The sequence below is a fragment of the Stegostoma tigrinum genome, chromosome 23, assembly GCF_030684315.1.
Source record: "Stegostoma tigrinum isolate sSteTig4 chromosome 23, sSteTig4.hap1, whole genome shotgun sequence".
Classification (NCBI taxonomy): Eukaryota; Metazoa; Chordata; class Chondrichthyes; order Orectolobiformes; family Stegostomatidae; genus Stegostoma; species Stegostoma tigrinum.
In genome coordinates, this window is record NC_081376.1 from 24,481,334 (window position 1) to 24,495,060 (window position 13,727).

General features: G+C 40.3%; 1 protein-coding gene across 1 annotated transcript in view; it reads left to right on the top strand.

The window, feature by feature from the left end:
- LOC125462126 (interleukin-21 receptor-like) overlaps positions 1-9,610 on the top strand; it is a 62,785-nt gene extending 53,175 nt beyond the window's left edge. The window contains exon 9 of the mRNA XM_048551696.2: positions 7,998-9,610. Coding sequence (XP_048407653.2) covers positions 7,998-8,948 — 951 coding nt within the window. The 3' untranslated portion in view covers positions 8,949-9,610. The remainder of the gene's footprint in view (positions 1-7,997) is intronic.
- The last annotated feature ends 4,117 nt before the right edge of the window (positions 9,611-13,727 follow it).

The following is a 13,727-nucleotide window of genomic DNA, read 5'->3' on the forward strand; positions in this document are numbered from 1 at the left end:
ATCATGGTTGATCCCCGACCCACCTGAGTTCACCTGTTTGTGCTCCATAGTTCTGACCTAAGAAAAATGTATCAGTTTCCATCTGTAAAATATCAATGTTGGCAGATACATAATGACTTTGACAAAGCTGCACTACTTGCCTTCCTCTTTGCAGATAATCATTTAAACCAATGTTACTGTCCGAGAAAGATCCTCTTTAAAGTAATATCATAGTCAGCACACAATCCCCAGGAGAGATACTGAAGGACCAAAGGTAGCCAATTTCAGCCACTGAATATACAGAACTGGGCAGATTAGCAGCTCTGTGCTGAGTACATTTCCTCAGTCCTGCTGAAAGATGCATACAACAGCACTGAATGAGAATAGAGTAGTCTTGCCCTCCTTTCAGGAAATAACCAACTAAAAGTCAAGCTCTCGATTATAGCTAGAATAGTGAGCACCTCAACAAGTAGCCGGCAAATTGTTACCTTTGCAAAAGTCTACTTGGCATGGAGGAAGGAATTTGAAAGGAAGTCAGTAAAACTGTTAAAGACTTTTGAGGTTGATGAAGCCTGAATACCTCATCTCCTTTTAAATGAATGAGATTAGAGTATGGGTCAACTGGATGAATGCGATTTTACAAAAGAACATTCAAAGGCTCAAATTAACACAAATGCAAAGGTGTACACCACTGCACTTAACATTCATGTAAACGTGCATACTGGCCAGCCCTGGATCAGAAACCATTGAATGTTGTTCATGTTTTTTCCTGTTTGATGATCCTTTATGGTACTGTGATCAATCAGCACTAGAGTTGTCAAAGTAACAATAGCAAGTGAGAAAACCTCGAAGCTAGCTCAACACTTTCACAGAGAATGAAAGGCACCACAACAGTTTCCTCTCTACAGCAAACCAGATCAGCAGCTCATTTTAGGAAGAAACAGGAATTAGCAATGCAGGACTCCTTGTCACTGTGGTGACGCTGCTGAGTAAACTTCTCTGCGCTTCACAGTGACAGACACCAGCTTTCATTTTTTTGAAAAAGCCCATTCCAAACAGTAGGAAATTACAGAATGATACTGTACGGAACACATTCAGCCCATCATCCCTGTGTCAGTTCTTTGAAAGAGCTATTCAATTAATCCCACTTCTACCTCTTTTCATCATAGACCTATGCATTTTAATTAATTATAGCATTGCTCCTGCTATTCCTGGACTCGTCATAAAATTAAAAAGATTTTATCAAAATACATAGAATTCCCCAGTTTGCTTGTCTTTTAGAGCCAAGTTAATAGAAAGCCAGACAAGGTTTCTGTGCTCAACAATTTGGAGGTATGTAATTATGAACCATTGGCATATAACACTACTATTTAAAGGAGTTAGTTAGCTCAGTTGGCTGGATGGTTGGTTTACAATGCAGAAGGATGCTGTCAGCAAAGGTCCAATTCATATCCTGGTGGAGGTCACCGTTGAAGATCCCACCTTCTCAACCTGGCCCTTCACCTGAGGCATAGGTTAAGCCACCATCAGCCACCTCTTAACGAGGGAGCAGCCTACAACTTGAAAACTAATCCTTTTGCATATGTTCACTCAGTTAACTCTATTGCATGCTGCTTACCCTGCTTGGCATGTATGTAATTCTGTGTTGTATCTTCCCCAGGCTGGTACCTGACTTTTAGGTATGAGTGTTGCTGCTCCTATCAGGTCCTCCTGCAGTTTTAATTATAATAGGATTGATCCCCTGACTTGGTTGTAATGATAGAGCAAGGAAATGAGGTTACAGATTGTGGTTGAATACAGTTTTGCTGCTGCTGGCAGCTTGCAGCACCTCATTGATGCTCAGTCTTAAGTTAGGATATCTGTTTAAACGCTAGTCCATTTACTACAGTGATCATATCATACAACGCAATGGAGGGTATCTTCAGTGTGCAAGGGGGACTTCATCTATTATTGGCCTGTTACTCCTAGACTTTGTGGCGGTCACTCATTCCCTTTCTGCTGGCATGCTCCTAACTTGAGGTGCGACCAGCTTCTTAAGTGTGCTATCTATATGGGCTGTCTGGATGTGCACAGTGACTTGAGTTCTGAAATCTGAAGCTCGGGTTATTGCAACTAGTGACACTTCCTGTGTGTGTTCACCTAGGCCACATGAAACATCCATGATTACCCACATGCTGAATTTCCACTCAGCTGACCTGCCCAATTATAGCTTAATTTATCAATAAAATTGAGATTGAACTTAGAATTACTCACCCTTACTCACTAATCAGCTACCTCTCCTGTGCATATAAGGCAGGCAGTCAACAGTTACATAAAATATTTACATTCTTCTGTAACCCAGCCATTTACACACCTTTTCTAGAGTAGTAAATAAATCTAGTTACTTGTACACCCAACCCTTACAGTAAATATTCACCAATTAATGACTTTATAATGAGTGCTCTATGTCTTTTTACAGTCTTCTTTTCTTATAATTATTAATAAATGGGAAAAATGTTGAAAGATGCAAACAAAATACTCACCACCTAATCACTTCACTATACATGGATTGCTTTCTCTTTTGTCTTGTGCCTCTGAAGTTTGCTGCTCTCATCAGCTACTCACTTGCCACTTCTTAATGCTATTTAACCTTTTTAATTTATAACCTGCCTATTGTTTAGACTGCACCATCTGCATCACCGAATTCCCTTACTGTACAAGTTCCAAGAGTCACACTCTGTTAGCTGGACTCAGTGACAAACTGTTATCTTTTGACAGGCGTAATCCATTTTAGCTGCTTGAATATATCCCATCTTTCATTGGGAACATAGCTAATTTACGACCTATCCCCAGAAATCTGCCTTTGAACTATATCCTTAAATATCTTGATTAACAAAAATATTTCAGTTGTAGATTTACAATTAATAATTCATGTAGCATCAGTTGTTAGTTGCAGAAGAGAGTAATCAATTAATCACTACCCTTTTTATTTCCTAATTTCACTCCTAAAAGATATGATTCTAATTTTTTTTAGTACTGCCTTAGCCCTAACCAGTGAAAATAGTTTCTGCATACAATAACTGAATACCCTAGTCTCTTCAAAAACTTCCATCAAATCAGCCCTAGATTGTGTAATGTAAATAATCAGCTCACAACGTCATTCTAGATGGAAATAATGAAGAGGTTTGTCATACAGATTACATATATATAAATGGCACTATAAAACGGGAGTATAATCACAAAGTTTGTGAAATTATGAAAGCATTACAGAATGCAGCTCCTACATTGAATGAGACATGTCAGTTTGTAAGAATGGAAATTAGATTCTTGACCAATAAAGGGACAATAGTAAATCTTCAATAAACAAAAGCCATAAGTGACTTCTCACAATCAAAGAGTATAAATGATGCCCAAAGATTTCTGAGAATGGTCAACAGACTAAATTAATTAATTTCAAATTACATAGTCTTCAAGAAAACCGTAGCATTTCAAGGCACAATTTTTTTTCCGTTGTCCTGGTACATTGTCATCCTAGTACTCCCCTGGCTGTGGTCACAGATGCATTCTTAACAGGTTTGCAACAGTTGCAATTTTCGAAATTAAGTTGATCTACTTCATGTACAAAGCATCAACTGAACTCGAACAGCAATACCAAACAATAGAGATTTCGATATTTATACGGGGATGTGAGCAATTCTCAAACTACCTGATGGAGGGATTAACATTTCAAATTGAGACAAACCACAGAACAGCAGTTACACAATTGGATTCCAAAGAGACAGTCAAAATGGCTTTATGTATCTAGGGGTTTAGACTGAGCCTGACACTTTATGATTACACAAACAGTGTATAATGCCAAGAAAAACTCAGCTCACAGCTGAGGTCTTGTCTAGAGTTGCAGTGCACCAAGTTCCTTTATTCATTTACAGGATGAGGGCATTGCTGGATAGGCAGCATTTATTGCCCATCCCTCATTGCTCAGAGGGCAGTCAAGAGTCAACCACATTGCTGTGAGTCTGGAGTCACATGTAGGCCAGACCAGGTAAAGATGGCAGTTATCCTTCCCTGAAGTACACTAGTGAACCAGATGGGTGTTTTCCTGACAATCGACAATGGATTCATGGTCATCTTTAGATTCTTAATTCCAGATATTTATCGAATTCAAATTCCACCATCTGCCGTGGCAGGATTTGAACACCGGTCCCCAGAACATATCTAGGTTTCTGGACTAACAGTCCAGCGATAATAATACCACTAGGCCATCACCTCCCCATTAAGTTAAAGCAGAAAATCTAGTCTTTATTTCAGACAATGGAGCATCTCTTTCAGTCAAAGTAAATCCTTTACCAGCTTTTAGGAAGTTACAAGACATCAGAGAAGTACAAAAGGCAGTGGTAGAATGTGCCCATTTCAAGAAATTCTGCCAAGAAGGTAATCAAAGTACGTTCTAAACAATCAGCTCCTATGGAAATATCATAAATAGATGAACCATTTGACCATAGTCGACACTAGTCTTTAATTACAGGCTAATAAAATGAAAGGCTATAATTTAGTCTGTAATCTATATTGGTGGTGGGTCATCTTTCTCTGCCTCACTTAGCTTCCACAACTCCCTCAACTGTTTTCGCCATCTAAAGTCAGAAGAGAATACTGGGGGAGAAGGAACTGCAGATGCTAGAAAAGCTGCATCAGAGGAGTGAGAAGACTGATGTTTCAGGCCCAGACCCTTTTAGGCCCAAAATGTCAGCCTTCCTGCTCCTCTGATGCTGCTTAGCCTGCTGTGTTCATCCAGCTCTACATCTTGTAATATGAGAGAATACTGGGGGCTCCTGTTTCCAGGTTACTGCCTCTGTTTTCTAAGAAACTATTACATATGAACAATCTGAAGGTGCAGTAGGATAGGGAAGAAACTCTATTGAACTCTGCTTGACTAACTGAGCTCAAATTACCACATACATCCCCAACTACACCTCCCACAGACACCTTATACCACACAAACCTAGGCCTGACAATTTTTCAGTGTACGTGAGACCCCACCTCTTCTCCCCTTCTTTTTACCGCTGCCAGACGCAAAACTCTACCTCTCCCCACCAGACCTGATTACCACCACCCCCAACCCAAAATACCCCCATATACTCTTTACACTCCTCATGGCAAGCTTCCCATCTTGTTCCCTGGCACACTACCCATCTGGCACCTGGGCTTTAAAACAGATGACCTCAGAGTAAGTGGCTGATGTGGTTTTGATCTTCCAGAATTGTCTACTTTTTAGAATGTTCCCAATAAATTCTAAAGCAGTAAATCTAAGATTGCTAACCAAAAATGGAAAAATGAGAAAGAAAACTGAAAACTATAGCCTAGTTAATCTTGTGATCAGAAATAATGGGAACTGCAAATGCTGGAAAATCCGAGATAACAAAGTGTGGAGCTGGATGAACACAGCAGGCCAAGCAGCGTCTTAGGAGCACAAAATCTGGTGTTTCGGGCCTAGACCCTTTTCTGATGAAGGGTCTAGGCCCGAAACATCAGCTTTTGTGCTCTTAAGATGCTCAGCCTAGTTAATCTGCTGTCAGTGTCGGAAACAACTATTAGAATATATTATTAGAAACGTTAGAATACCATGTTATTAAGCAGAATTAACATGAGCTTTTGAAAACAAAATTGCATTTGAGCTTGAGTACAACAAGGAACCAGTGGATGTGAGCTGAAGAGAAATTTATTCTCTCAAAAGTTAGTAAATTTTTGCAGTTCTCTACTCCAGAAACCTGTCAGTGCTTAGTTGCTGAGCATGCTCAGACAGAAGGTTTGACAGAATTGTTTGATACTAAGGGAATTAAAGTACGCTGGGATTCTGCAGGAAATTGGAACTGAGAAACAAGATCAACCATGATCTTGTTTAATGGTGGAACATGATAAAAGGATTGTATAGCCTACACCTGTTCCTATTGATTATGCTCATTGAAGCTAAGACACAGTTTTCTGAAAAGATTAAAAGAGCTTTAGTTTCAACTGCACTAACGTGTGCCGTACCTGTTTGGGAATCTTTGATATGAGAGTGGAAAGGAATTTTTACCTTTGATAATCTTCACCTCAGCAGTAGTCTCCAGCCTCTTTCTCTACTTGTTACTCTACATTATTGTTAATATCAGATTCAATATTAGTCTTTGCTTGACAGCTTAGTTTCTTCTGAGATAAAGGATCCAAATGCTATGTGATCTCTCCAGCCTGATCAGTTTTCTACACTGACTCAATCTCCCCTGGGAACTTAGTCCTGTGAATACTTAATCAGGCACCTGTTCCTGTCACAGTATCCAAACAACTCTTAATTAGGTATCTTCTCCTGGGCCTGGAGATGCTGAAAGCAGAGGAGGTAGAAGGTCTGGTAAGGGCTAAGTGAGCCAGAGGAAGATGACCCATGATCAATACAGACCATGGGCTTTAATTTTATGATATTCTATGTGGCTGTGACAAATGTAAGCTTTCTTTCTCTCATTTTCCTTGATTGGTCTTTGAAACAGATGACCAGTTGATCCTTCTTCAGCACTTCTCCACTGCTTTCCAACTGGGTAGGATTGCATTCATGTCATTCCAATTTTATCTAATCACAGCCAGTGAAAAGCCTGCATTGGCTTCTCTTCCTGCTCCTGCACTTTTACTGCTAGTTTTCCATTAAGGATCTATACTTGGCCCATCCTATATCACGATACTGCCACTTAGCAATATCATTGTAAGGCTAACTTGCACTGATGAAACCCAGTTTTATCTCATCACCACTTCTCTCAACTCCTGCAGTGTTGCTAAATTGTCAGGCTGTTTATCCGACATCTTGTCCTGGGTGAGCAGAAATTTCCTCCACTCAAAGAAACGACTGAAGCCATTCCTTTCTGCCTGCAAACACAATCCCCAGTCACCAACTCTATCCCTGTGTCTAGAAACGGTCTGAGATTAAATTAGTCCGTTCACAACCTTTGTGTCACAGTTGATCCTGAGATAAGTTTCTGACTTCATTCATTTCATCATTAAGAACACCTATTTTCATACCTCCCAACTTAATCCAGTTTCAGTTCAATTGCTGCCGGAATCTTCACTCATACCTTTATTACTTCTGGACCCAACTAATCTTATATACTCCTGCCTAGTCTCCCACTTCCCACACACTTCAGGTCATCCATGCCTTAACTCACATCAGGCACTATTCCCCTTTCAAACTGTGCTTACTGACCTGCATTGACTCCCAGTCAAACAACACCTCAACTTTAAGATTTTTATTCTTGCCTTCAAATCACTCCATCCTCTCACACCCACCCACTCTGTAATCCCCTCCTCTTATTGCATCCTGCGTTTTCTATGCTCAGTTAATTCTGGCCTCTTGAGCAGCCCACTTTTAATTGCTCCACCATTAATGGTCATACCTTCTATTTTCCAGGGAAGTCCAGATCATAAAAAATGCTATAGATATGCATATTTTTAGTTGTACCCTGACAACGCTGTTAATTTGGGTTTCTATGGTTTAAAAAGGCGGATAAGATCACCATGTCCTTCAATAGTACTTACTGCTGTCATATTAACCTTTCCCTTTGTCCCACATATGCAGCAGAATGTGAAAGTGAAAAGGGCCATTCCATGTTACACGGTAGTGTTGAACTTGAGGTATGAATGAACCGATCATATTTACTAATCAATGTCAGATGATTCTTATTGAGAAGCTAGTTTTATATCGTAACCCCTTGTATAGTAGCCAGTTATTTTACGTATCCAGATTGTGCACTCCAAATCAGCAATCCCCTAACCAAACTGTCTCAATGTTTTTGAATTTCTGAAGAAGGGTCTCGACCCAAAACATCAGCTTTCCTGCACCTCTGACGCTGCTTGGCCTGCTGTGTTCATCCAGCTCCACACCATGTTATCTCAGATTCCCCAGCATGGGCAGTTCCTACTATCTCTGTCTCAATGTTTTCATGTAAAAATATTGAAAATACAAGTTAACAAGACTTTCCATCTTCAGTCACTTTTAACTATGTCTCTCTTTACTGTTTCAGAGCTGGGTTAATGCTCCACATCCAGATGCATTTTATGAAGTTAATGAGAAAAATGTAATGGTCCTGGAAAAGGGTGACAGTGTTCAGGTATACGATAAACCTCGTGGGAACCAATTGAAAATGGGATTGAAACCATGGGACAAGCAGTCTGAAATTCATTCCTCATGGCAGGCCTTGTGTGGCCCAAGTCCCTGCCATTCATCTCAGTCTCGGGGCCAATTTGGGAATAACATCCAACAATGGAAGGATAAATCCTATGGACATGTATCTATCAACACTGTCACAGTAACTGATGAGGTTGTACCTTGTTGTTCTCAATGCAGTTATAAATGCAAGTCAACCAGACTACCCTACTTGACCCAATGTAATAGTAATTCTACTGTAGACAATTCAAATGAGCAGAATTATCCTACTAGCATCCAACAATTCCACCATTTGCACCCAGTTACATTAGAAACAGCTCAACATTGTGACAATGCACCACTAAACACCATGATGTCCCTGTTACAATACTCTTGCGCCCATGAGGGGAAAAGTGAAGATACTTTGGACCTTCAATGTCCCAACATGACTGACTGGGGACAAGAAAATGAACCTTTTTCTTTGAATGGTGGGGAAGATGTCTCTTGGAATGACAGAAATGTAGGTGAAGGTGGTTCTTGGAGTGATGGAAGTCTTGATACTCTCTCATCATGCAGTAGGCTTGAACCAGACCTTGGTTACCCGAAGATATCACTGGATTTAGATACTGTTGACAGTGGATTCACTGAGACTGACACTGATTCTATGACCGCTGTAGATTCTGGATATAAGACTAACATAGATACAGTAGGAATAATTGACGCAGATCACAAGCAAGAGCTGGACAATAACAGCCCTGTTAATACAGAGCAGGAAGAGCAGTATTACGGAAGCTATGTGAAGCAATGGGCCAAGTCCACTTCCACATAGATGTTCCAAAGGCCGGATAATCATTTCTGCAGCATACTAACTATTAAACTGACTATTTAACTTACCACACACCCTCCAATTACCACAGTCTTGACACGTCAGTGCAACCCCTCCCCACCCCGCCCTGTACTCAACAACCTCATCACCCTCCCGAGACCCAACAAACCTAATCTCTGCCGGGGATTGATATATTTGTTCTACATCTGGGACCTGAAGTCCATTGCCACGAGATCTGACACTCCCTTTTACCCCAGGACCCAAGACCCACGTTACCTAACATTCCCTCCACCCCTTGGAACTATCCCAGGATACTCTTCACCTCTGCTTGGGGCATGACACCCTCCCTACCATCGCCAAACCCAATTCCTGCCCATTCCTTTAGTCACGTGACACCTTCCATTCCACTCTCACCCACACAAATCCCCTTCCCTATCACCCATCAAGCCACCCCCACCACTCCCAAGACTGGATTTTGCTCTCCATCCCACCCTTGCCATCATCTCCCCACCCCCATCCCAGACCTGAAATCACCCGTGTCCCCTCAGAAACCAAATCTTCTGCCACTAGACCCTAGCCTTTCTCTTCCTGCTGCTAGAATCCCTCCCTCTTGACTCTCTCCATCCAGGAGTTAAAATACTACTCCCACATCTCCCAGGACCCAACCCCCCCCCCCCCCCCCCCCCCATCTCTAAGAGTCCTTACTTTCCATCACCTCCCCATAACTTGATCCTGTGGCTACTGCCCACCCCAATCTACCCTAAATACTTATTACTTACCTGACCAGCTTCCAACCTTGTGCTCTGGCATCCTACTCACTTGACACCCAACATTTCTGGCAACCTTCCTACTAGCTCTCTGCCCTTCATCACCCTAACCTCACATTTACCTTACAGACTGACTCTTGTGTTTGGAGCTGCCAAAGTGGCTGTCTGTGATGCTGAACAGTTAAATCATCCTAATTGATTGCTGTGATTTTCCCCCAAATATCTTGCACTATGAGGAACCTGACAAATTGAAAGTATGGCTCAAGTAAAAGCAAAATACTGTGGGTACTATAATTCACATTCTCCATTTTTCCTCAATTTGGGAACTCCCCCCATCATGGTTGATAGGGCCCTCAACTGGGCCCAACACATCTCTCACATATCTGCCCTCACCTTCTCCCCCCCACCGTCTCCTGCCCAGAACAGCAACAGATTTCCCTTATCATCATGTTCCTCTCCACCAATTCCTGCATTCAAAGAATAATCCTTAGCCGTTTCTGCCACCTCCAGAAAGATGCCACCACCAAATGCATCATCTCCTCCCATCCACTGTCAACATTCCACTGGGATAGTTCCCTCTGTGACACCCTAGTCCACTCCTCTATCACTCATAATGCTTTGCCACTGCCCCACAGCATCTTCCCATGCAGTCGCAGGAGGTGTAACACTTTCCCATTCACCTCCTCTCACCTCATCATCTTTTCATGTTGTGTTTTTAGAGACTGAGCTGAGATGAGATAGAGCATGTTTTGAAAACCAGTGTTGGAAAGTGTGGATGCAGTGCTGAAAGCAAGTAACCTAAACACCTATTGCAAGTATCACAAACAACTCAACAAGCAGTGATTGGAGTTTGAGTTTCAGATCATTTGAGGACAAAGAGTGTCCAGATGCAGCTTTTGGTTGCAAAAGAATGTTGACTGTTCTATGGACTAATCAGCACTTATAAATAACAAAGCTTCATTTGCTTGCTAGTAGCTGTGTGATTGGTTCTTCGATAACTAAACAGCTTGGAGATCAAAATAAGTTACAGATAGACAGATAGATAAACTTGATGAAAACAAGTTTATCTTTCTTGCAACTGTTGTTGCAAGCTGTAACTTTTAGTTGATAAGTCAGAGACTTTTTATAAGTAAACCAGTCACTCTGTGACCCTTTTACCACCAGTTGAAGTAACTGGAGAAAAATGACTGAAGTAAAGTGCTGGCCAGTGGAAAGAGTCATAAAGATCTTCTCAACAATAGTATCTGGGAACAAAGACTGTCTTTCCAGGCTTTGTCCTTTGTCTATAACCTATTCACCTTGTCTGTGTTTATGTAAGGGGAGTTTATAAGTGGATTACAGAATTGTTAAGGAGCAAAAGGAGGCCATTCAGTCCATCATGCCAACACCAACTCTTCAAACAAGCATCATTACCTCGTGCCAATCTTCTGCTTTTTCCCCATACATTAATTCTATCCAAATCATCATCTAATGCCCTTTTGAATAACTCAATTGAACGTGCCTCCACTACATTTCTAAGCCATGCATTCTATACACTAACTACTCACTGTTTGAGAAAAACATCCCTAATTTCCCTTTTTTTTTGCATCACTTTAAATCTATGCTCTTTCGATTTTCTTTTAAAGTGTAGGAACAGTTTCGTCCTATCAACTCTGTTCAGGCGACTAATGATTTTGAAAACCTCTATCAAATTTTCGCCGAGCCGCCTTCTCTCCAAGGACAGCAGTACCAACTTCTTCAAACAACCATCTCGGCTGAAGTTTATCATTTCTGGAACCATTCTTGTAAATGGTTTCTGCACTCTCTCACATCTTTCCTATAATGTGGCTCACACAACTGGACTCAGTACTCCAGCTGTGGTCTAACATGTATTTTATACAAGTTAAACATTACTTCCTTGCACAACAACCTCTTATGTGGGATTTTATTAAAACTTTCTGAAAATAGAAATTCACTGAACCACATTCACTGGTTCTCCCTTATTTATTTTGAGAATCAGTTTAGTTCATGTGGTTCGTTGCAATGCAGTGTGACACCAATTACATGGATTTAATTCCTGCACTAGCTGAGGTTATCATGAACTATTGACCTTCCAAATCTTTGTATTAAAACACCACCAGTCTTCTCTCTCTAATAGGAGAGCAGCCCTATTGTCTGGTAAGATGATGGTGACTTTACCTATTCTACAAATTAGGTCCTCAAAAAACACAAGTAGGTTTGTAAGACATGATTTCCATTTCATAAGTCCATGTTGACTTTCTGTAATTCCAGTGATATTTTCTAGGTCTCCTAATATAACATCTTTAATAAACTCCAGTATTTTCATCACTACCAATGTTAGATTATCCAGTTTGTAATTCCTATTTTTCTGCCTCCATCCTGTAAGACAACACATTTGTTTATTTTTGGATAATGGACTGAAAATGAGAAAAATGGACTGTGGTTTAGAAAGGAAAGCATAAAAAGCTGTTTAGAGCTTTAACAGAAGAAACTGGTGGAGTTAACTGGTGCATATGAAATAATCTTACATTTTGAGTACATATAGTCCAGAAAATAAAGCAGCATTTGTCATGGGTTCAGGAGAGGCCAACATAGCAACATGTCTCTGAATGGTCAGGTTGCACTTTAACACAGAAAGTGTTTGTGTTTTAACAAGTAGTTGATCAGATGCAAAATTAGATTTTTAGTATATTTCATGAAATCATTAAGAAGTTTCATGAAACCTTGCATTTATCATAACTTTGGGAGTAGCAAGGCTTGATTTTCATCACACTACCCAGTCAGACATAACACTCCTTTGGGGTGTGGTGGGTCTACATTTGTCACTCTCCAATCTGCTGAGACTATGCCAGAAACAAACCTGTATGGACTGCAGCAGCCACAGATAATGGGGCTGGCTAGTTTCAGTCTATCAGATATAGCTCAGTGAGGTATAAACTTGTCATGATGGCGTCAAGTGTTTTAAGTTGGTGACATTCCTGCATCATGAAAAGTTTCAGCACTTTGTGGGAGTGATTAATTTTGTCCAGAAATGGTCAGTGCTACTTCTACTACACATAGAATCGATTGCAAGTAAAATGAGTTAATATCTTATTTCTGGATATAGATGAAATGTATGATATTCTGTCATTTAAAATTAATTTCAGAGATACACATCATACAATTACTTCCAGAAATGAGACATGAATTCATTTTGAATAAGTTTCCTGCTTAATTTTTTTTAGAAGTTCTGCTAATTAACTTAATCTTGCAAAACATCAAGCATTCTGCAAAGTAAACAAAACTCACATTTTTTGCAACACTTTATCTTGTGAAATGTATTTCAGTTAATCCTCAAATAGTTCCCAGAAACAGTACAACAGGATCTCTGATTATGTGACTTCATAAATTTCTTCAACCAATTCCTGTGTCTTCTTTAAATACACAAAGCCAATTTGAGCTGAACGAAAGCTGAGTTAAACTCCACATAAAAGTATTACAGCGGGGAAAGAATTGTGGGTGAGCCATTCTGCAGGACCCTTTTCTCTTCTTTGGATCTGGAGGACCAAAATGCGATTGGTTGATTAACAAATCAAGCAGCAGTGATTTTGCACCATTCAGTCCTCTAATATGGTGTATACATTTAACACAAAGGGAGGCTAAATTTTCCCAGTGTTCAAACTTGAGAAAACTGGGGAAATGGTAAGTTTGAAGGCATGCAGGAGGTTTGAATATTTAGAGACCTCTTGCTGCACATCTGAGGTCTGACGTGTTCTCAGTTTTGAAATTAAGGCTTTTGTTATTAAATTTTGATTATTCTGAAAGCTTCAGTGCCAGTAGAGCCCTATAGACTATAGTATTTCACTAAGTATCATCCATTGAGTTGAGTGACAAAAATGAGGTACTAAGTATCCCTTTAAATCCTACAAAAGAGGTTACAGGATGATGCAATTGTTTCTTCCATGCTTGCATTTGTTGAATAAATTTGCTGAAGGCTTAAACTAAGTCAAAGTTTGAGTAGTGTGATATCCCGATT